Source organism: Saccostrea cucullata, unplaced genomic scaffold (genome assembly GCF_032062105.1).
Source record: "Saccostrea cucullata isolate Sc308-1 unplaced genomic scaffold, CSIRO_AGI_Scuc_v1 ctg594, whole genome shotgun sequence".
Lineage (NCBI taxonomy): Eukaryota > Metazoa > Mollusca > Bivalvia > Ostreida > Ostreidae > Saccostrea > Saccostrea cuccullata.
Genome location: NW_026926577.1, coordinates 213853 through 236412, shown reverse-complemented (window position 1 = coordinate 236412; position 22560 = coordinate 213853). Strand labels below are relative to the sequence as shown.

The window sequence follows — 22560 nt, the reverse complement described above, 5'->3', positions numbered from 1 at the left end:
TGAAATTAGAAGTGATTTATGAAGCTTTGCAAAGAACCTTGAAGCACATTGAGAGGCATATAATGAAAATTGTTGCATTAAAATATTTAATTTTCAAGCTTCATTTAAAGACTTTTTGAATTAAATTATAAATTAAAGAGTTGTCCTTCCTGGCTGAGGGTCGGAGTCCCTTAACTGCCTCACTCATAATACAGTGTCTAAATTATGTTTTACATTGTGATGGCTGAATGAGTGGCCGTATTTTATGGTATCAAAGAAGGCTTACTTTAAGCCTAATACTGTAAAAAAGGACAAGATAGGGAAAGACCAGTATTTGGCCCCCGATTTTGGGTGTCTTTCAGAATGATCCAACAGTTTATCTATGAAAACCTGTTTTCACCCCTGCCACAAAATGAGTATTGGTTTTAAGATTTAGAATACACAGGGGTCACAGTGAGGTCAGGAAATAGGTCAATTTTCGAAATTTCTCATTTTATGCAAATTTTCTTTAATTTTACAGCACATTTTCTTTCGGAAAACATAGAGCACACGCTTGCCTATCTACCAAATTTATATATTTTATACACTGATATGCAGTATATGTGTAAAAATCTCAGATAGGCAAGCTTGTACTCTATGTTTTCCAAAGAGAAATGTATCCCAAATATAATGAAATTCCACCAGAATTGAGGAAATTCGGGAAAATGTCCTATTTCTGCACCCTCTAGTGGCTTCCATGTGAGCTTTGAATCAAAATTAGTGCTTGTCTTAAAGTTAGCATCATTTTAACTTCTTTACTACAAACTATCACAATTTTACCAGTGTTCTGATTTTTATATCAAATAAGGGGCCAGATTCGTCTGTTACCCATCTTGTCCTTTAATTGTAAGATTCACCTACTTGATTTAAAATCACATCAAGACAATGTGTTTACCTCTTTATTTATTATATGCCCAGCAACATACATGAATTTTAAAAAGCACATTTGAAATAAGTCTCATATAGGGAATTTCTTCCTCCATGGTTACTTGCATACATTTTCAGGTACCGGTAGTTACTACCGGAGTTCCACTTTCATTACATATTCACAATCTAAGGTGGCTCTGGAATTTCCAGGAAGTAGTTTCAAAACTTAGAGCTCTGTCATAAGCCTGGAACTGCAGGTGGTAGCACCTGCTAGCTTTGTTCACCTGAGTTCCACCTTCATTACACTGGCTACACACAGTCTGAGGTGACTCTGGATTTTCCAGGAAGTTTCGTAACTTAGAGCCCTGTCATAAGCCTGGAACTGCAAGCGATAGCACCTACTGACTTTGTTCAGTTCTACACTGTGGAATCTGTCCAGGAGTTCTACACACACGACAAGATCTCCACAAACTTCTCGAATTACAGATAAAAAATCAGCTTCATTGAATGGAAGCTGGCTGTTCTCCCAGAAACTGATATCATGGGAGAATAGGAGGGGATAGAGACTTATGGTTGGGAGGAGAAGTGGGGGGTCAGAACTCAATATCCTCTGATAAACCTCCACAACTCGACTGTCTACTGACCACAGTAATCGAATATTTGGCAGTTGGAACAACAGAACTGCTAATTTGTCCAGATTCAAAGAGAATATGTCATATACTGTGTCATCTTTTGTATGAGAAAATACATGTCCTATTTCATGAGAGATTTTCTCATTAGTAAAATGGGTTTCTATATGAATTTGAGTATCTGATATTTCAATTTTGCATGTTCCATTGGATATACCACCTAAAAATTCATTTACATTTTGAAAGAGCATTGAATCACTAGGTGAAGGAATACACCCAATCATATAATGCATAACTGGGAGACACTCCAATTTAACAGGAACATCCACAAGTCTTTGGAGGGAACATAAGGTGGGATGCCCCAATAGTAATTCCTCGGGGAAACTCTGGTGACCATTCTGTTGTGGTGCCCCTAACGTGGATAATTTTGCTTCCTGTTCATCCTCACTACAGTTTTCTGGAATCTGACATTGACAGTAAGAGGGTTTCCTTATTGTAGGATCCCAGACATCCTCAACAATCTGGAAGTTAATCTTCTTGTTTAGTTCTTCTAGTTTTTGTGAAAGATAACACACTGGATTTCCATCTTCCCTGTGCAGTTGTCTAATTAAGAAATAATGGTCAGTTTCAATAGTTTGTTAGGTGTTTGTTTTTTTAATTAATTTCTTTTGATGAGTATACAACAAAGAGTAGTAAACATATGATTTGCCATAATTTTAAGCATGACATAAATTTTCCTGGCAGTGCATATTTAAGTCTCAAAAAGGCATTATTGTAGTGTATCTATAAGATACATTTATATGCTAATAAAATATTATACGGTATGCATATCTTGAAATTAAATTAAAAAACCAAATAACTAGTACCTTGATATTTTTTGTTGTACATATTTATTACAAGGACAGGTCATTTTGTGGTGCTCTATTATGTTCCCGTCTGGGATGGGGATGGGTTCAGTACGAACAAAGATGTGTGTTAGAGCTCCCTCTGTATTAAATCCCTTGTCTTGACTCCTGAACACAAACAGAAAGGTACAAGTTTAAAATTGATATGTGCATGTTCACTGAAATGAATACTGCATAATGGGTAATTTCTAAGGTTGTCTATTTTGGGCAGAGTTTCATTCAGTCAAAATCACACAAAAAATAATTCTTAAGTACCCTATTTCAAATCAATGACATTGCAAATATAATGAAAGGAAAAACAGATTTTTTTTTTTGAAGGTTCACACTGCAAAAATTTTGAACCACAAAAATTACCCTTCACACATTCTGTTGAACACTTTATGGAAAGGTCTAACAAAGGCATTTTGTCAGTTAATTGCCCAATTAACTAAATAAAATAATCCCATGAATACTAATATACATACCTAAAGCCTGTAGATGTGTACTCGGAATGTTTGTCAGCATGAAAAGGAACAATTTCTTGAAGGACTAAATTAGCACAAGCTGCCATGGCAACCACCTGCCAACTGTCAGGCCATTTTCTGCGGGGGTTATCTGCCGGAGTCCCACCCTGTCCTTTACACAGAGTAACGTAAATCTCACCTCCAACATCCAATACTTCAACAGCACTAGAAATAAAAAAAAATCTTGTAACTCGAAAATCTTTGTGAATTCTATTAGTGACAGTAAATTTAAATATTTTTTTCAAGGTGTGCACCTTATTTTCTCCCTTGGAGTGTAAAGTTTATTTGCATATACATGTATGTTGTCTAACATCCCTCTTGAGAATTTTTTACTCATTTGGAAACGCCACCACTTAATTCCATGAGGTCAGCCAGGTTCGATCGCCCGTGCCAGATAGCTCAGTTGGTAGAGCACCTGACAAGAGTTTCAGGGGGCCCGGGTTCAAATCCTGGTCTGGTCCGCTGTATTTTCTCCTCTCCTGTTACATTTGGTGCCATGTCACCAGGGACTAACAGGTGAAAGACCTGCCAGGAATGAGCCTGGGTTAAGGTCTTTGGAGGGCCAAAGACCTTTAAGGAGAGAGGAATGTGGCGGTCAGCCGGGTTCATTTGCTGGTGGCCAGATAGCTCAGTTGGTAGAGCACCTGACCGGAGTTTCAGGGGGCCCAGGTTCAAATCCCGGTCTGGTACGCTGCATTTTCTCCTCTCCCGTTACACATGTAATTATTTTATTTTTAAAATTTTAGCAAAATTTAAAAGAAATATTTCCAGATTAAAATCTCACAGAAGAAGATGTTAAAATCAAATTAATACAAATTAGGATTAAGGAGGACTTCAACACACCTGGAGATGAAATCTTTCAATAGCTTGCGGTTTTTCTTGTGGTTTGATTTACCACCCGCATGTGGGAAATTGAAGATGATTCTACTGTATTTCTTAGTTCTTATTTTTTCCTGGCTTATAAGGTGAGTAGCATCTGTGTTCAAATACACATTTACACCTGTAAAAATTGTTTTTAAAAATTAATATATTAATTTTATATAGGTATAGCATCTATTTGTAGTTTTTAAAGAAGTCAAGTGAAAATATCTTGAACTTGAAGAGGATATCTGAAACAAATTACAAACTGAAAGTTAATGAAAAATGTAGGGTAGAGGTCCAAAAAAATGCCAAGGCTTCAAATTCATAGTTGAACAGCATGTATGGTTTTATTCTTGGCACAAAGCAAGTGTAAAAAGTTTAAACTCAAGTGATTAAAATGTTAAATGGTATGTTGAACCATGTAAGTACACAGTACACACCTTGCTGTGTGAGCCACTTTATGTTATCTGATGCACTCTTGTGTTTCAGTATACTTGACTCTGTCTCAAGACTGGTAGACGTGATATTTCCCCACAAAGTCTGAGGTAGGCAGTCCAGAAGAGATACTGATAAGGAAAAATCCCCCTCCCCTACCAGAAGTAACTGGCCACAGAAAGTCCGGTCCATGTGTCGTAATTGGAAGTTGTTAAAACACTGTAACAAAAAGACAACGAGTCATATGATAACTGATAAAACACATAAAAGATCAATTAAACTCGCGTACTCGTATGTTACACACAGACACAAATAATTAACATAAAATGTAAAAGCTGTAACTCAACTATCCTGTCCATCAGGCAAATATTTTACAGGTAATATACATACATTCCAAACAGTTCGGTGCTCGCAAAATTTCTTCCTCAATTAATATTCCTTTATGAAATTCTAAAAACATTCGTCGTGATGCGAGTGTCAACAACGTTACTTTCACTTTCGTTTTACATTGAATAACTCGTTCATAAAATAGTCGGCTTAGATTTCAGTTTGTGCTGCGTTAACTTCTAATCTTCTATAAAGCAATTTGTCCACTCATTAATATATTTCATGTCAAAATGTAAGATATTTAAATGGTAATTTTGGTTGTAGTACATAAGGACATCTGAACAAGTGCTCTTTTTGAACTAAGGGGAGGACCCTGTTTGAATCTGAAGGGGATGGTGGATGGAATAAATAATCTACTCTCGATAATATTGAAAATAAAAAATCTGTCCTCAAATGGACAAGAAAATAAATAATCAATCCATGATCATGGCACCCCCAACCCCGGATTTTGTTTTGTTTGGACTTTGATATTTGTTTTTTATGCTCCCGTAATCAAGGGTTCAGGGGGTTTATAGTTTTGCCCTGTCTGTCTAGCTGTTTTCTTGTCTGCAGACACTTTAACCTTGGCCATAACTTTTGAGTGAATGGGGCTATGACTTTCATATTTCACAGGTGTATATCTTTCTTATGGTACCACCAAATTTGACATCTTGACCTTGGAGTTTGACCCACTTCTAACAATTTTTTTAAAATTTTATCCTTTCATAGAGCTTTCATACTTGACATGTGTATTCATTGTGACAAGATGGGTATAAATATTTTTGATCTTTTGACCTTGATTTTACAGCTTAATTGACCCACTTAAAAAAACTTTAACCTTGGCCATAACATTTGAACAGTAATTACAGGTGTAACCTTCCTCTGGATATCAACAATTTTGACCTTTTGACCTTGACCATGGAGTTTAATAGGGATGTGCGATTTTATCGGTATACCGGTATATCGCGATTTTTTGATGCATGATACGTATCGTGATATGGAGACCTAAATACCGTTTTTAGGTATATATTATAAAGTCCAGAAATTATTCATTTATTCGTTTAATCTTTTCAAATTACAATTACAGAAAGTATAAAAATGTTGTAAAACGTGAAAAGAACGGCATCTTATCGTCCAAACATAGTTGATTTTATATACATGTACATAAATATTTCAAGAAAATAAAATTTTGTTTTTCAAGCAAATTTTTTAGGAAAATAATGACTTTTCATATAAAATCATTGTAAAAACTGCTTTTAAAAATATCATGATTTGATCGTGATATTGTGGGAAAAAATCGTAATATATCGCGATACGAAATTTTTTGGCGATACCCATCCCTAGAGTTTAACTTGCATTTGAGAAACTTCAACCTTGTTATTTAAGCTGTCATACACTGTAAGGCATAAGCATGTGTTTACCAAACACTACTTGTTGACTACTATGAAATGTACATTGAAATAATCAAACAAGCAAAATTCAATATACACTCACTGTGCATTAATCATTTAATTTTCCAAGGCATTCAAATAGAGACGTATAAACATATGTGAATGATATATAAGTCTCTGTTCAAATATAAATGATATCACCATCATAACATACTTTATACATAAAATAAATCTTAAAAAATTAAAATATATCTAGTCTTAAAAAGAAAAACAAACTGAAAATAATTCACATATTCAATTCTCTGGGTAAAAAAAATGCAACTATTTTGACCATGTATTCAGTTTAAAGCATCGTTACAAGTCACACATTTAAATATTTCTCTACATATATTTATAGAAATCACTCACATAAACAGGTGATCAACAAACAATACTCCTGTACAAAACATATTTTAATGGATTATGAGATATCTGAATTTTATCAGTAAGACAATGATTATATTTATTACACCAATGTTAAACAAAAAACGCAAATATTGAGCAGTATTCACTTACTTTATAAAAATGGGTCACAACATAAAATGAAAAAAGACAACAAATTTTTGCAATTTATAAATGATGAAATTAATCTGCAGACCATAGGATCAACCCCCTCCCCTCCCCCTTCCCTCCTTTTTACCAAACAGAAAGTAACAAACATTTGGTAAAAGTTCCTTGGGGAACCCAAGAAATTATCAGACAAAGAGATACACAGGTAAACAGGAATATCCCCCACCCCCAAACTTTGTTTGCAGAAATTATTATTAACATATTCTAGTAAATCAATGCAAGAACTTTTATTTTCACATAAAAATTACACAAAGTCTGCTTCCGAAAACAAAGTTCTTGCATCTGACAATACCGGTACATGTATTTAACAATAATTTGTTAAAATATGGCTTGTTTTTAAATATGTTCAATGTTCATTACATCTAAAAGGAGCTGAATTATCTTAACTAATTAATTTAAACAAGAATGTACATGTACCTGCTAAAGAACTTTATTCGGTAATAAGCAATATTTGCCCCTCAAATCCAACTTTGATGGAGATATATTTAATTAAGTTCTTAAACAGGGGAGTATATGCTGACTTCAAAGCACTGATTATTTTCATAAGTAATGGCATCATATGTACGTAATGACGTCACAAACATGACGTAAATTTCAGTTTTTAATGAATTCTACAGAAAAATGTACATATTTTGTCGATATTTTGACTAAAAGTCACCGAGCGCATGTGTGTTCAGGATCAATATTTTGATATAATGTGTAGAATGATAATATCAATGAAATATATAAATATTAATCCTGAACAAACATGCGCTCTATAAATTTAAAAGCTAAAATTGTTGAAATTTTGTCCATTTTGTCCTCTTTCTGAAAAAAATTCTAAAATTGGACTAGTTTGTGACGTCATAAAAACAACAAGAGGCCCACGGGCCTTATAGGTCACCTGAGTATCATGTAACAACTTTCCAGTGATTGTATTTGGTTCGTGTTTTAATCAAAAAGCCATGAATTTTACAAATTTTGAAGGAGGCACCATTGCTTATCAAAGGGCAGATTTCAAAGCATTAATTTATTTTTAGTCAAAGTACCCCCCTGGTACCCCTGACCCAGCAGCCCTGAAATTATCTATTTTGAAAGAGACCCCTTTCTTCATTATAAGGCCAGCATTTTTTTTATGTTTAGGTTTAGTTATGAACATGAGAATTTTTGATAAATCAATTATTAACATTTGTTCATTCTTTTTTATGCTATTCTAGTAGGCTCCTTATAACTGGACACATAATACTTACAAATAGGAAAGTAGAACATTTAATTGCTTATTTCATGCCAGCTTGGGCCAGTTATATAAATTTTGTGATGTTGGTCAAAATATATTTTAAAAAATCAATTCTTTAAAAGTCTTTCAATTTATCTTCATTTTTTAAATATGTGTTAGATGAATGTGTAGACAATGTTCTAAAATTTACTTGATGCCTAAAATTATAATTCCTATCATAAAACAGACAGGGAGTATTGGGAAGTATGGTGAACATTTTTTTCAATTAACTGTAAAATAATTTTTCTGGCTGATATAATTGATACTACATGCCTGTATATATTTGTATATTCTTGCCGCCTTTTAATAGTTGAATTTTTTTTATTTCTTCAGGTTATTGTTTATTTCTTCCTCAAATGGACTTAACTTCTCCCATAGTTTTATTCATTACATCTGATGCATAAGCAACCCTTTTTTGAAGAATGATGCTTAGACTGTAAGCTATAACAGAGACCTAAACTGTAACAATGTCGCTGGCAATATGCAATAGCTCCCACGGGCAGTTTAAAACCTGGGGGAGGAAAATTATTTACAGACAGATACTTTTGAAACGAATACATAATTATCTCACCAGCATGTCATTGTGCAGCAAAGTCGTCAGCATTTTATTTGTCCTTTGAACGGGTGAAACGTTTTGAATGGCACTCGTATCGATGAATTTTACACTAAACCAAGCTCAGATCTAGCTTTATAATTAAAGTTTATTTACCCGCCGTTTCATCTTAAAACCGGAAGTGCGAGTTCGTAAATTTGAAATCTCGATCCCGACTCAAATTTGACATCGGAAAGAAAAAAATTGTTTTATTTTTTTTCTGAAAATTCAAAACCTTGAGCGGAGGGTTTGTAAAACTGAAAATAAAATAAATCCTGGCCTTAAATATGTAATTAGGTCATTAGTATATTAACCAGGAGCAAAGAATAAGATGTTCAAAGAATTCATGCATTTCACTATTAGAGCCCCACCCTAAAACAAGAACCCCTGACCCTGGGGCCATAAAATTCACAATTTTGGTAGAGGCACTCTTGCTCATCATAACTATGTACTTAGTTAGTTTATTTAATACCCAGGAGCAGAGAAGAAGATTTTCAAAGAATTCATGTATTTTCACTATATAATCAATAGAGCCCCGCCCTAACACCAGAACCCCTGACCCTGGGGCCATAAAATTCACAATTTTGGTAGAGGCACTCTTGCTCATCACAACTATGTACTTAGTTGGTTTATTTAATACCCAGGAGCAGAGAAGAAGATTTTCAAAGAAATAATGCATTTTCACTACCTACTTATTGAGCCCCGCCCTAGCACTTGAACCCCTGACCCCAGGGCCATGAATTTCACAATTTTGGTAGAGGACTCATTGCTGATTACAATCATGCAAACAGTTTGACTGCTTGAAGTCCAGGAGTAAAGAAGAAGATTTTTAAAGATTGCATTAATTTTAGTGGTTTTGGCCCCACCCCTCAGGCCCCAGGGGGGCAGGGATCATGAAATTCACAATTTTTGTTCCCCTTCACCCATAGATGCTTTGTGCCAAATTTGGTTGAAATTGGTTCAGTGGTTGCAGAGAAGAAGCTGAAAATGTTGAAATGTTAACGCACGGCGCACGACGGACGACGGACGACGCACGACGACGGACGAAAACGGATAGCAATAGGTCACCTGAGTTTACTCAGGTGACCTAAAAATTGTGAATAAGCTGCTTTGAAACTATAATATGTTCTGTTAATTTATATTTCTCATACAATTTATAGAATTCAGCACATTTCATGAAGTTTTCAAAATGTAACTTTTGTTGGGGCAAGTATATGCAATATACCACATATAGTTCTTTCTCAATGCATTGCTTTTATAACTGCAGATAAATGTGTACATGTACACATTTATTCTAAAGCTTTATCTGCTTAAAAGAGGACAATACCTCACAAAGTCACAAAGCTCCCTTAAGCAAGATTTAGCACTTTTTAAAGCACATATATAAATGAACTGAATGTGCAACTAAACTGAGCAAAGAATAAATAAAGTTACAGCAACCATAAAAGGATTCTTTAAGTGCAACAAGTCATAAAAATGGTTCTTCAAGATGGACTCCATAAGTGTTTGAAGCAACATCTTCACCTCTGAGTTCTGTTTACATGAATTTATTTACTTTATTAAGGCTAATATCAGTAGAAAATTAATGTCAATCAATTACAGCTTTTTTTTTCAGCCAGTTCACAGAGAGAAATTTTTCAATATCTGTTAGCATTAAGTAGATATCCAAAGTTTAGAACCCTTCCCAAATGAAAATTTCTGTTGTTGTAAAATTAATGTAGCAACATCTCATGGTCAGACCAAAAAAGCAAGGTCAAGGTAATCAGAGTTCCTAGCAGAGAAACTGTAAAACATCACTCCAAATAGTACTAACAAGATTACCAATTTCCCATTGAAAAACATATGATTACATGCATGTCAAAGGGAGTTTGGAGTCCCAGTTTGGACTGTATTGCTTGGAGGATTGGCTTATTCCCTGACAGAATTCTAATGAAGTTGAAGATGATTAAAAGTGGAGAGAATAAAGCTTTCTAGGGTGTATGCGATATAGGTAATTAAGAATACACCTTAATCTGGGTAAGCCTACTTGGCCCAATTTAATAAAGAAGGTGAGCTAATAAATATTCCCTCTATTGCACTACAAGTTGATTATTATTTTAATACTAGCGACTACTGTATGGAATTACATACCGGTATGGCACTATAGCTGATTAAATTAACTATACCTGTTACATTTACATAATAAATAGAGAATCGTCTAACGCAGAAACAAACAAAACATATAAATCCTTCTACAACCATAAAATATTTTTTATAGAAAGCACAAAGACTGCGCTTTCTATGTCTTTGAAGTTTGGTATACTGGACAGTTGATCAGCTGGTCCCCATTATAATTGCATTGAGCTGTGACTAGATTGACACTGTGAACCACCTTTCTTCCATCTCTGCTGGTCCTATGTATCACTGGTGAATATAATTATCCTTTTCCAGTAGATTTTTCAGATCATCAAAAATCTGTCAATAAAAATAAATTGGCATGCACTGTATATGAGAGATGTTTGCAAGAATAAATCATATGTACTTTATAATAAAATTTGACATACAAATTTAAATATTTGTTCAGTTTCAATTTTTCATAATCATTAATAATTCATTAATAGACTGATAGATGTTCTGAAGGAATATATTTATTTATTCAATATATTTTGTTCCTGACTTTTCAGGATAAAAATTGTCCTTGAAATTTAGGTATCAAAAAAAAAACTGAATTCAGGTTGCTCAAAATAAAATTCACAAAATTTCCCCCCTATAACATTTTCCTAATTTATTGTAAATTCAAGGTTTGATTCAACCATATTAACTTAACTATCATTTCTAACTGATCCCATCTTTGTGACAAAATTAAATAAATCACAATACTATGACACCTACCTTTAGCACCCAAGTTCTGTTGTTGAGACATTTGTCAAGAATTTCAGCATTGCCTAGCTTGCTGTTTCCTTGTCTTAAAATATCAACCTATAAAATTGAAAATTGCAGGAATTCATATAAACAAACAACAGACTCTGTACTACAATGTTATATGAGACATTTAAATCTAAAGCTCAGTTGAGAAATGATTTAAAATAGTACAATTGCATTGAAATACTTGTATTTTACCTTGGCTTGGCAACGCTTGGATAAGTTGTACTTGAAATGGTACAGACTGTGAAAAGGTAGGGCATACATGGAGGCTGTTTTTCCAATCAGAAATTCCTACAAAGAAGTAACATGTAACAATTAGCACAAGAGGCCCATGGGCCACATCGCTCACCTGAGTAACTTGGGTGATGCAGTTCTTACCAGATCCCCCCTCTTGCTATACCTATCATGCCCCACTACCCCCTTCCCTTTTATGATTTTAACAATTTAATATCTATATTACCCATGCACCCATATGACTTTCAGCTTTCCTGGCCCAGTAGTTCTTGAGAAGAAGATTTTTAAAGATTTGTTCTACATATTTCTATGTAAAACTTGGATTCCCTATTGTGGCCCCGCCCTACCCCTGGGGGTCATGGTTTTAACAATTTAACATCTAGAGAAATTTTTCAATATCTGTTAGCATAAACACCTTCTCCTGGCACAGTGGTTCTTCTAAAAATCTGAGATTTTTTAGTTACCACACTGCCGTCCTCTACTGTGGCTTTGTTTTCTGTTAGCGTTCTGTGGTCATAGGACTGACCAAACAGGTGGACAGATTTTATAGCGGGCTCATTGGTAAAGCGACAGGCCTAAAAACAAATAATAAACTTTAAACTCTGGAATTTGGATCTTAATCACATCTTTAACAGTTTTTCAATTTCTTTATATTAAGGGGATGCAATCTTTCTTTTGATTTTCGTACAAAAATAACCTTACCTGGCAAGCCACCTTCAGGTTTAGTCGATCTAATTCCCTAATATGTGGTTTGGATTGTAGAGCATTCTGAAAGAAAATCAATTTAATGTTTTTTACCACTTTTCATACACATATTGTTAATACAAATATGAAGTTATTCAAAACAAAAAAAAAACCCTGATCATCTTAATCCATTTTTTACTGTTTGATATTCTGTGAAAATTTCATAGAATGCAATAAATATAAATACATTTCAAGTAATGTTAACATTTTGATTTTTGATTCAGTGACACATATAAACTGATGTTTTCTTTAATCATCCTCTACATATCTTTATGCAGTAAATATTTAGTCAATGTGTATTAAATTAAGTTATTGCATCACATATAAACATACACAGTGATTACAAAGACACAAGCACTGTGGCACATCAGAGATGCTTTGCCTAAACAAGTCTCATGTTTTTTTAACCAAACTGAACACTCTAACCTTGAACTTTTGTTTCCACTGTAATTTGGCATCAATTTCAATCAACTTTTTGTCAATCAAGTCGTCAATGCTGTTTAAGGGTCCTAGGTAAAACTCCACTGTAACAAAAACAGTAAAAAATTCTAATGACTTTAAAATTCAAATTCCTCACATATGGCTGCATACCTAATACAAACTTGGTGCAGTTTCCACAATGCTAACAATTAAGATCTTCGCAAAATACTTTTATAACTATATCAAAACACTGACATATGTGTGTACAGAATGCAGGAAATTCATTCTGATCTTCATGAATATGGCTCAAAAGTTTGAAAATTTTTGTAAATATGATGCTGAGACAGCAAATGGAAATGCTTTATAACTGGTCTATATTTACATGAATGTCAATGACAAAATACCTTCCAGCTCAAATTTTTCAGTAAAACATTGCTGACCTTTGTTATCCAGTATTGCGGTGAGAAATCCAGGCTCTAAGGCACAACTGAGAAAAATCTGCAGATAAACGTTAAACATGTCTGCCATTTCTTCTTCATAATGTTCTAACATTTTCAAAATATTTTGCTTACAGGTGACACATATTAAATCAAAGTGTACCTTCAAATGCCTTAAAATTTTATGTCAAATCGTAAATATTAAATTGATTTGCACAAAGCTATTCGGTAAAAGTGTAAACAGTGAAAATTGATGACTACAAGCACATCGTAAACTCTTTGCCTATAACAGTCTGATAGTTTTTTTGTAACAATGATGAGCACATTGTGCCCGACGAAATTTTTTATCACATTTTATAACTTCAATTTATTTATCAGATGTACACAAGAAATAAAGTCATATCATAAGTGGCTCACAGTGGTTTTTTTTTTTTTAGATAATCTGCTCCGTATATGTGACTCTGTAACAAAAACAGTAAAAAAACTCGGACTTGACAAGCTTTAAAATTCAAATTCCTCACTTTTGGCTGCATACTTTTATTACAGTATTACTTAACGGTAATTTGTAGTTTGGTGCAACGATGGACATCAGTTTTTTTCAAGCCTTTACCTTCAACCATTTGTATTGGCATGTATTTAAACACAACCAAATCAACAATCGCACGTGTTATATCATTTGATCTTCATGAATATGGCTCACAAGTTTGAAAATTTTTTATAAAAATAATAGCTTAAACGATGCAATGAAAACAAATAATTATTCAGCAAACCAAAAATAAGGGTAGAAGACAGCCGAAGTGAGAAAAGCCAGGTAGCAGGTGCTTAATTGGTCACGATAATTACTGTATAAACACTGCCATATGCGATAACGGTCATTAAAAGGCGTGAGGAACCCTAATTACTGTATGTACAAATGCAATGAACATTTTATGATTTAAAACAGATTGTTTAATGCATTAATAAATAAGCATAGAAATATTCAAAAATATACATTGCTTAAATAACACGTAGGTCTGCCAATATCACAGTCTAGTTAAATCAAAGTGTACCTTTCAATGCCTTAAAGTACCTATACTTGTTACAATGAATTTAATTCTATCTTTCTCACCTGGAGTCCAGTTTAGGTTTGGGTCGATCTGCTTCACACACCTCCACAACATGACCGTCTCGTTCATTTTTAATGGTGGTCACTTTTATTGGGATGTATTCTAAATCCATTTTTGGCAAATAACTGGAATACTGAAAGTAAATTAAAATTCATGCAATTATACATTCTAAAATCTAGTCTGAGCAATAGCAGGATAAAACATATCAGTACTCAACCATGTCACATTTCTATTCATAAACAAGTGCAATATTAACACTCAATTTTAACCTTGAATGAAAGCTAAAAACAGTTAACTATGTTCTACATTTCAGAGGCCATTACTAAATTACACACTAACTCTTTAACACTCTTATAATGAGAGAACATGCTAAGAGATATAAACATCCAAAAAATATTGTTCCTACATACTCAGAGAGTAAAAAAAGCCTAAACCTATAAATACTGTTACTTATGGAGAGACCCATAAATAAGTCCTGAGTTTTTTTATTTGGTGAAATATTTTTGACTTACTGTACAGGTGGCCATGTGAAGTATCTTCCCCCGGTCAGTAAATAACTCATATTTCTTCATCATTTTACCAGGGTCTATCCTCCAGATAGGAAAACGCTCAAAATTGTTCAAGTCATTTTTGGCCATCACAAAATCTCCTATCTGTAAGATGCAAAGCTTGAAAATTTCCTTGAAAGGTAAAGCGATTTTTTTGATCTTTTACAATATATCAAATAAATCATCTCTTAACTTTACATGGATTTCCTCACAAACCACGGCCAAAATGTGCGATCCTCTCCCATTTTGGTTGCATCCCTAGAGATATTTTAGCCTTAAATGAATTGAGAATCCAGTTTGTTATGCAAGTCAACGAAATATCACAATGTATTCATTTATGAAATATTTAATATTTTGCAATTAAATAGTTTTAATCATACACAGACACTTGGAACAATCCTGTACAAATTTAAACACTTCATCCTATTATATATATGTACAGCTACTCAAATAAAGTGATGTGAGGTACAGTTGTATTCATTTTGGTAGACCTCATGTTAGATACCCAGGGTATTATCAGAGTATAGGTGTGTAACACCTTTTTACACCAAATCTTAACTTACACAGCACAGTAGAGTAATATTTATCAATCAATACACCTGTGACTCAGTGTAGTAGTATAAGACCCGGGTCCACCTTACCCTGAACACTGGTAGGGGGAACACAGACTCTGGGGGCTTGGGTTCTTGCTTGGTAAGTGGTACAACTGGTTTATTATCTACCGGAGTGAACACCTTGGCCTTCTTTTTGCTAAGATCAGTATTCTCGTTTTCCACGTCTAATGATGCTCTGTTGGAATTGGTGCGTCGCCTTCAATAAAACAACTAAAATTGCTGCAATCTTTTCACATGAAAGACACTCTTTACCTTGTTTTTCCAGTAAACTCTGTAACATTGAACTAAATTTTTATAACATTTCTTATTTGGGGGAAAAAATGCTGCACTTGTTGAACAGTTTGAATACAAACCAAATTATTTTTGCAGACTGAATAAATGAATTTTGTATCCAGAAGTTTAATTAATTACCTTCTTCCCCTTGGTGCTTTTGCTTTAGGCTCCTTTTTAGTTTCCTAAAAAGTATTTAAAAAATCATCTATAACTGTTGATATTCATAATTGTTTAAATGATGTTTGCTGACTTAATTGTAAAGTGAGTTTATTTTTTGGATTTTATTAGGCGTTAGCTAATTCTTGAGCTAATTTAGATACAAGCCACACCTCCTGACATATATGGTATTGAAATCAAAGAATGAGATAATGAGATACAAGAGATGAGATATAATCTTTAAAGTAAAGCATTGGATTTATTGGACGTGTTATAAACAAAATGCAGGTAACTTTACGTTTCAGTAAAATCCGGGTTTTAGAATATACACTACATTTAATATTTCAATATTGATACCAGAGACAATTTACAATACTTGAAATTTGAAACCCAACCAATCTCTACATGCTCAACAAATAAGATTTATGATGACAAACAGATTTTTTCTGAAACTCAGAGATGACATTATTAACACTTACAACTTCAAAGGGTGCCCAGTCTGGGTCTCTGTCAGAATCGTAGGCTTCCTCATCATTGGGCGTTTTCCTGCTGAAGGGAGCGATGGGGCCCATAACCTCATCATCACTATCTGATTCTACGTATTTCTCTGTAAGGTCAATAACAGGTTAATATCAACATGAAACATTTCTACGTTTTACATTAACTGCAACATAAAATGTGATTATTAATACAAGAATCCAAAAGATTAGCAGGACTTGAAGTCTAGAACAAAATTTGAGAAAGAGGAGATATAAAATGTATTGTTGACATTAACATTATTACATGTATTAAGTGTTAAAATTCCTTTGAAAAAATCACTTTTATTACATGTGAACTATGTACCTGAAAATTGAAAAAAAAATATTCAAAGACAAAGGTTATGTCAAGATAGGGTTGTTTTATAAAATGTCAAGTTTAGAAAATCCTTGATTGTCATTTTTGGAATGGAACAAGCATCATGCCACTGTGTAACGTAATATCTTCCTGAATTATTTTCATGAACTTTGTCAACCCTATAAAATTTCTTGGTAAATAATACTAGTATATATTTTGGAGAAATTTTGTTTTTTTTTCTGAAATAGAACACTCACTCTTCTGTTGAGCCCTTTCCTTGGCTTTTCGAGAAGACAGCTGCCTTTTAGGAAGTGAGGGAGATGGGGGCTTTTCTACAAATGAATTATCAAAGTCCACCTCATCACCTGATGACATCACATATGCATCATCTGAATCATCCTTGCGTTTCTTTTTTGTAGCTTTTGAGTTTCTGCGTTTAGTCACTTTTGGTTGGTCTACTGTGTGTTTGACACTCTGACCCCCCTGCCCCCTGCCCAGACTGATTTTCATTTTCAGACTTGGCTTACCATCCTCTTTGATCTGCTGCACAATACCCTGAACCTTGTTGCTGACATTTGAAGTTCCTAGATCCTCCTCCTCAGAAAATGTAGATGCTTGAGAAGTGGAGGGAGAATACATAGAACTTGTGTCAGGCTTTGGTGAAGCACTATCACTGCTGAATTTTCTCTCCGCTTTTTGCACTGGTTTCGGTCTCGGAGGTTCTGGAATATATTTTGGCAGTTCTGGTCGTTTCACAACTGAGGTATTTACACTTGATAATGTTTCCGGCTTTTTTCCTTGAATGAAGCTTAAAAATGAATTAAGAAATCCTGAATTAGGGTTTTTCTTGATTTCCGGTTTTTGCACAACAGAAGGAGGAGCAGGTTTAGTATTGAGCGAATGGTTCTGAAATAGACTATCACTACGCTTGGTCTCTTTGTTTACCACAGCACTGGGAGGTTTTTGAAGATGAGCAAACTCATCATCCTGCTCCGGTTTGGTTGCCACTGTCTTAGGTGGGGAGACCATGCTCTCCTGAGTACAGTTCCACCCCTCTGATCCTACAGGCTGATCCTGTACTGAAGGCAGTGTTGTTGTAGGGTAGTGACTAGGAGCAGGGTGTCCTCCTATCAGACTTGATAAAGCATCCTCATCAATGGTGGAGGTTCTCCTCTGACTCACCTGATATCCGAGACACTCGCCATTAATGTCAAACCTATTGCCATAATTGTCCATATTACCATACATACTGCTCTCAGCAGACGGCACTTGATACTCATTGTCTCCAACAAGTCCTAAAGCCTGCATGCCAAGGGGATCACTGAGAGACGATTTCACTGAATTCCCAGAATTATAATTTAAACTAGGCTGGTGCTCGACCACTGAAGGTCTCTGCATGGATGAGATCTGCATGGGGTTTGAAGGCGTAGGACCTGAGGCCATGGAGGAGGGCGTAGGACCTGGGGCCATGGAGGAGGGCATGCCACCAGAGTGAAGTGTGTGTGGCGACATCATGCTTGTGTTCATACTATGATTAATCAAAGGGCTCTCCATGGAATGAGACACAGTGTGAGAAGATACACTTTGTGTTCCAATTACACTCTGTGGTAGTGAGGTGTATTCATTCATTACAGGGGAGTTGTTACTTCCTAGTGAAGAGTTTGAGTGTCTGCCATTTTGAATATTCTGATGTTGGCTTCCTTGCATTTGTTGATGTTGGTGCTGCATGTGAGGGCTATAGGACTGGGGACTGAATGAGTTAAGATTCTGGGGGCTGTCTGTATGGTTCCTTGGTGCACTATAAGAAGAATAATTCCCTGGAACAGTGTATGCTTGATTACTGGTTGACACATTCACAGAGTTTACCAGTTCCATATTTTGATGATTTTCATCCCTTGACCTCCGCTTGTGAAACTTTGATTTTTTACTCTTTGATGTAGAGTCTGCTACTGAATGCACAGGAGGTGAAGATATCATGGTGGATGTTGGTTGCTGTAACTGTGGACTTTCTCGAGCTGAGTTTACGTGTGGACTAAGATTGTGTGGGGACTGATGAATTGGACTGGGGTTACTATTGTTAGTACGTACTGAAGGGGATCCATGCATGAACTGGTGGCTTGACATGTATGTATTCTCATCTGGTCCAAGGTCTTGTGCTAGTGACTTAGGAACATTCATGTGCTGCATCAGGACTGTGTTTTGATTTACTTTGACAGAGTTTCTAGAGGGGTCCACACGAGAAAGATCATTAAAGTCCACATGAGAAAATTCCTCACTTTGCTGTCCGTGATCAGAGACGGGGCTCACCGGGTCATAGTTCATACCGTGGGTCGTACTGAACTGTTCAGGCTTAGAAGTCTGTGTTGATGGAAATGATCCATACAAGGATTGTGTCTGATGGTGTTCCTCCAGTCCTGGGCTTGCTAAGCCATACAGAAGAGAACTGGTAGGACTTCTCATTTCACAGTATCCAACTTTTGAAGACGGAACAGAAATCTTCAAAGGTTCTGGTTGGTTTTGAAGTTTCAAAGAGAAAGGCTGATGTTGAATGAAGTTTTCAGCTGCCAAAGGATTTCGAGATAACGACTGATTGGTGGATCCAGAATGAGCAGGGGGTGGTCCTGACAGCTCTAAAGGGAGCTGGTTTGGGTTCATTAAATTTAACAGTCCTCTGTCAGCATCATGGCTGGTTTTTAAGGCATCGGGTGGATAATGTGATGGAATACTACGACCTACAGGCTCTCCTACAGGGGACCTCAGCAATGGTGCCTCCGAAAACGGAGCTTGGGGTGACACTTTGGGCAGTCCAAACGCACTTAAAGGAGAGTTCTCCAGAGCACTATGGTGAGGAGAGATTGATAATCCTTGTGGAAGGGCAAATCCTACAAATACAAAGAAAATTATCAGATAAAACATTACTACAGCTTTCATCTACATGTCAAAGAATACTAAACCAGGGCAAGTAATCTTATTAAAGAGTTATCCAAACAATGGAAATATATCCTTTGCTTTAAAAGCAACGTTTAAACTATCTTTGACTTTGCTTTTTTAAATAGTTTATTCAGTTCAACAATTTATTTAACATGAGTAGCCATATATTTGAACAATTCTATCTATCATTTATATCACTGAAAGACATAATTGGGAAATAGCTTAATCAACATGATCAACCAATGGTGATGCTATATGAAGCTTACTCAAGCTACATATAGCTTTAGGCCAAAAAAAATTAATCAATAATTTCTCAGGCACCGCCGCATCAGTTCAAAAACGGCCGCATTGATCAATTTTATTGACATATTGAAAAGGGAAATAACTATTTTCTATTTTTCCAAGTTGAAAAAGAAAATAAAATTAATTGAGTTATTCCCCTTTTCATAAATGCTAAAAAAAAGACATTTTTATTAGAAAAACAACATATTTCTACTAAATTTACAGTATTTTATGAATTAACCTTTAAATAAATGTTTTGGAATAACATATTATTTAAAGTTGAATACATATTATAACTAATTTCAGAGAACAAAAATTAAGAATTAGTAGATAATAGATATTATCATTTTATTGAACATATGGCTTAAAAAAAAGTGTAAAACCTGCTTCAGAAAAAAAAAAAAAAAAAAAAAAAAAAAAGCCTGCCTGCCGCATTGAATTTTGAATTTTTTGGCCTGAGAAACTATTAATTTATTTTTGGGGGCCTTATCAAGAGATGTTTAGACCTGATATAAGGTTTTTTTTTTTAATATATTGTTTTACTTGAACTGTGTTGAACCTCATCTTTATACTATGTTAGACCTGATCTAGCTATGTTTTACCTGGACTGAACCCCGGTGCCTGCTGTTGTCCCATGTCCAGTCGTCCCAGCCCTGAACCCAGACCAATGCCAGGAGACTGTCCATACGGAAGATTAAAGTTTCTCCACTGATTAGGGTCCATGCTGCCAGTTATTTTACAATCTAAAATATTGGATATTATAAACAGATTCATGAATAAGGAGATATTACAATTGCTACTACAAGTAAAAAGTTTAAACAGAGATTCATGAGAATGATTGACCACTGTTTGTAAATACAGTACAATTCACACAATGATCTTTTTTGGGGGGTGGAGGGGGGACTAATTAATACATTAATCTTTTAAATTAATAACAAAACTTAGGAAAAAAAGAATTGACAAATCATGACGTCTTAGTATACTGATTTCATGACCATGATGACTTTCAATAAGATTGAAGTGATGAGATGAATTCATCCATTTTAACATTCAAAAGGCTGCTTTAGCATGTTTAGAATAATTTCCAATAATTTACAATGTTGATTATTAAACTAGAAGTGGCAAGGTTCTGGGTCATTAATAGGTATTATTATATAGTCTATTTATAGTCCCTATTATATAATCTATACAAGGGCAAACAGTTCATAACACTATATATTCCCCCTGATTTGAGGCTATATTCACTGGAGGGTCAGTGCATGTGCAGCGGCATTGTGACATCACAATTAATACTAACAACAGTGTAAGCAATGATGTAACGGCCGCAGCAAGCTATGTATCTGAGCAGGAAAAATGTTAACTTAAACAAATGATTAATTTAAAACATTCATTATGAACATCTTGAACAGCAAAACTCAGAAAGGAATACACGGAGGCTACAAATTGTAATCTGGACTTTCTTTTAATATTTCTTTTATTTCAGCGACGGAAGTTCATAAATGAAAATGGTGTCGTCATGCAGCCTTCAATGTCCGATTTATATAAATCCAGACTGTATAATAAACAATTATGGACTCTTTTGGTGTTAAATATGGTTTGTTATTCACCACAAAAATATCAATATTGATGGAGGCATCTCCTTATCGAAAGCCCTACACTTTTCTGTATCAAAAAATCATTCTAATATTCTAAGAATTAATTTATTTAATGAAATCTAAAAACAACATCTGTTTCTTCACCCTCAATGTCTCAGGGGTCCTAAGTCAACTCATTGCCACTGGACCCATTGACAAATTTCATATGATATTCTTTGGGCTTCCTCCCTCATTAAGGAGAACCAATCAGACAGAGGATTTCATAAGTTAATTTAATATAAACATAAACAGAAAGTAGGCAGTTGACAACTCATTGGTTCATTTAACAGGTGGTTTGTCACCAAAAGATTGAATGTGATTGGTCAAAAGATAAGAAAAACAATCAAGATTTGTAATTTTTCCAAAAGACATTTCCACAATCAGCCAATAGAATATCAAATGAAATATACTGTCGGAAATCCAATGCTTAAGAGTTAACGAAAACCCTGACGTTGTATGTCATTTCTTATTGAAAAATTGTGAAGTCTGTAATAAAAAACAAATAAATGAATTGCTTTATCAAGATATTTTGAAGGGCTAAATCAAACCAAATATCTAAATGAGGAGATTGTTCTGGACTTGTGATCTGAAAATGAACCATGCAACCAGCTTAAGACGTCATGTTTTTATTTAATTTATAAATTCATTACGAATTCGAATTATTTCAATTTACAAGACATGCATTCCATTATTTTTATTCTAATATTCTATGTTGCCTGTTTCTGTGATTGCACTAAACATTACATTACATTTGTGATTTGCTGTCAATATTTGTTATTTTTAATTTTAACTTCAACATGTTAACATCTTTCAGTTGAGAGGTACACTCCCTGTGTGTTTAATTCTTAAACTTCAATGTGTTCCTTAAACATTTACAAAGAGTACAATTTTCAATGTATCAATGGAAGGGCCTAGCAAAATACATATAAACATAACTACCTTGGCCATGGATTTGCCATCTTTCTATTATTATTACCCAGCATTCAATGTAATACGAGGGGTTACGGGTGGA

The 22560-nt window shown here is 34.6% G+C and overlaps 2 protein-coding genes across 2 annotated transcripts; both read right to left on the bottom strand.

Annotated features, from left to right (window-relative positions):
• Positions 1 to 903: 903 nt before the first annotated feature.
• LOC134272110 (ferredoxin-fold anticodon-binding domain-containing protein 1-like) lies at positions 904 to 4703 on the bottom strand. Its single transcript, XM_062754347.1, has 6 exons — positions 4609 to 4703; positions 4224 to 4437; positions 3766 to 3922; positions 2884 to 3087; positions 2381 to 2527; positions 904 to 2117 (listed from the first exon to the last, which is right to left on the bottom strand). The coding sequence occupies exons 2-6, from the start codon at positions 4408 to 4410 to the stop codon at positions 1166 to 1168; spliced, it is 1647 nt and encodes a 548-aa protein (XP_062610331.1). The 5' UTR covers positions 4411 to 4437; positions 4609 to 4703; the 3' UTR covers positions 904 to 1165.
• Positions 4704 to 12811: 8108 nt separating this feature from the next.
• On the bottom strand, positions 12812 to 22549 carry LOC134272122 (uncharacterized). The gene is made up of 10 exons (XM_062754364.1): positions 22488 to 22549; positions 20517 to 20657; positions 16959 to 19583; positions 16347 to 16474; positions 15850 to 15893; positions 15466 to 15634; positions 14789 to 14929; positions 14253 to 14409; positions 13174 to 13263; positions 12812 to 12837 (listed from the first exon to the last, which is right to left on the bottom strand). The coding sequence occupies exons 2-8, from the start codon at positions 20635 to 20637 to the stop codon at positions 14275 to 14277; spliced, it is 3363 nt and encodes a 1120-aa protein (XP_062610348.1). The 5' UTR covers positions 20638 to 20657; positions 22488 to 22549; the 3' UTR covers positions 12812 to 12837; positions 13174 to 13263; positions 14253 to 14274.
• Between the last annotated feature and the right edge of the window lie 11 nt (positions 22550 to 22560).

Coding starts and splice junctions, on each gene's coding strand:
- LOC134272122 (XM_062754364.1), bottom strand. CDS start 20,637: ATGGACCCTAATCAGTGGAGAAACTTTAATCTTCCGTATGGACAGTCT. Junction 16,475..16,958: donor GGAAAGGGCTCAACAGAAGA/GTGAGTGTTCTA, acceptor TTGACCTTACAG/AGAAATACGTAGAATCAGAT. Junction 14,930..15,465: donor TCCCCCTACCAGTGTTCAGG/GTAAGGTGGACC, acceptor TGCATCTTACAG/ATAGGAGATTTTGTGATGGC.
- LOC134272110 (XM_062754347.1), bottom strand. CDS start 4,410: ATGGACCGGACTTTCTGTGGCCAGTTACTTCTGGTAGGGGAGGGGGAT. Junction 3,088..3,765: donor TTGAAAGATTTCATCTCCAG/GTGTGTTGAAGT, acceptor TTTTATTTCTAG/TGCTGTTGAAGTATTGGATG. Junction 2,118..2,380: donor GTACAACAAAAAATATCAAG/GTACTAGTTATT, acceptor TTTCTTAATTAG/ACAACTGCACAGGGAAGATG.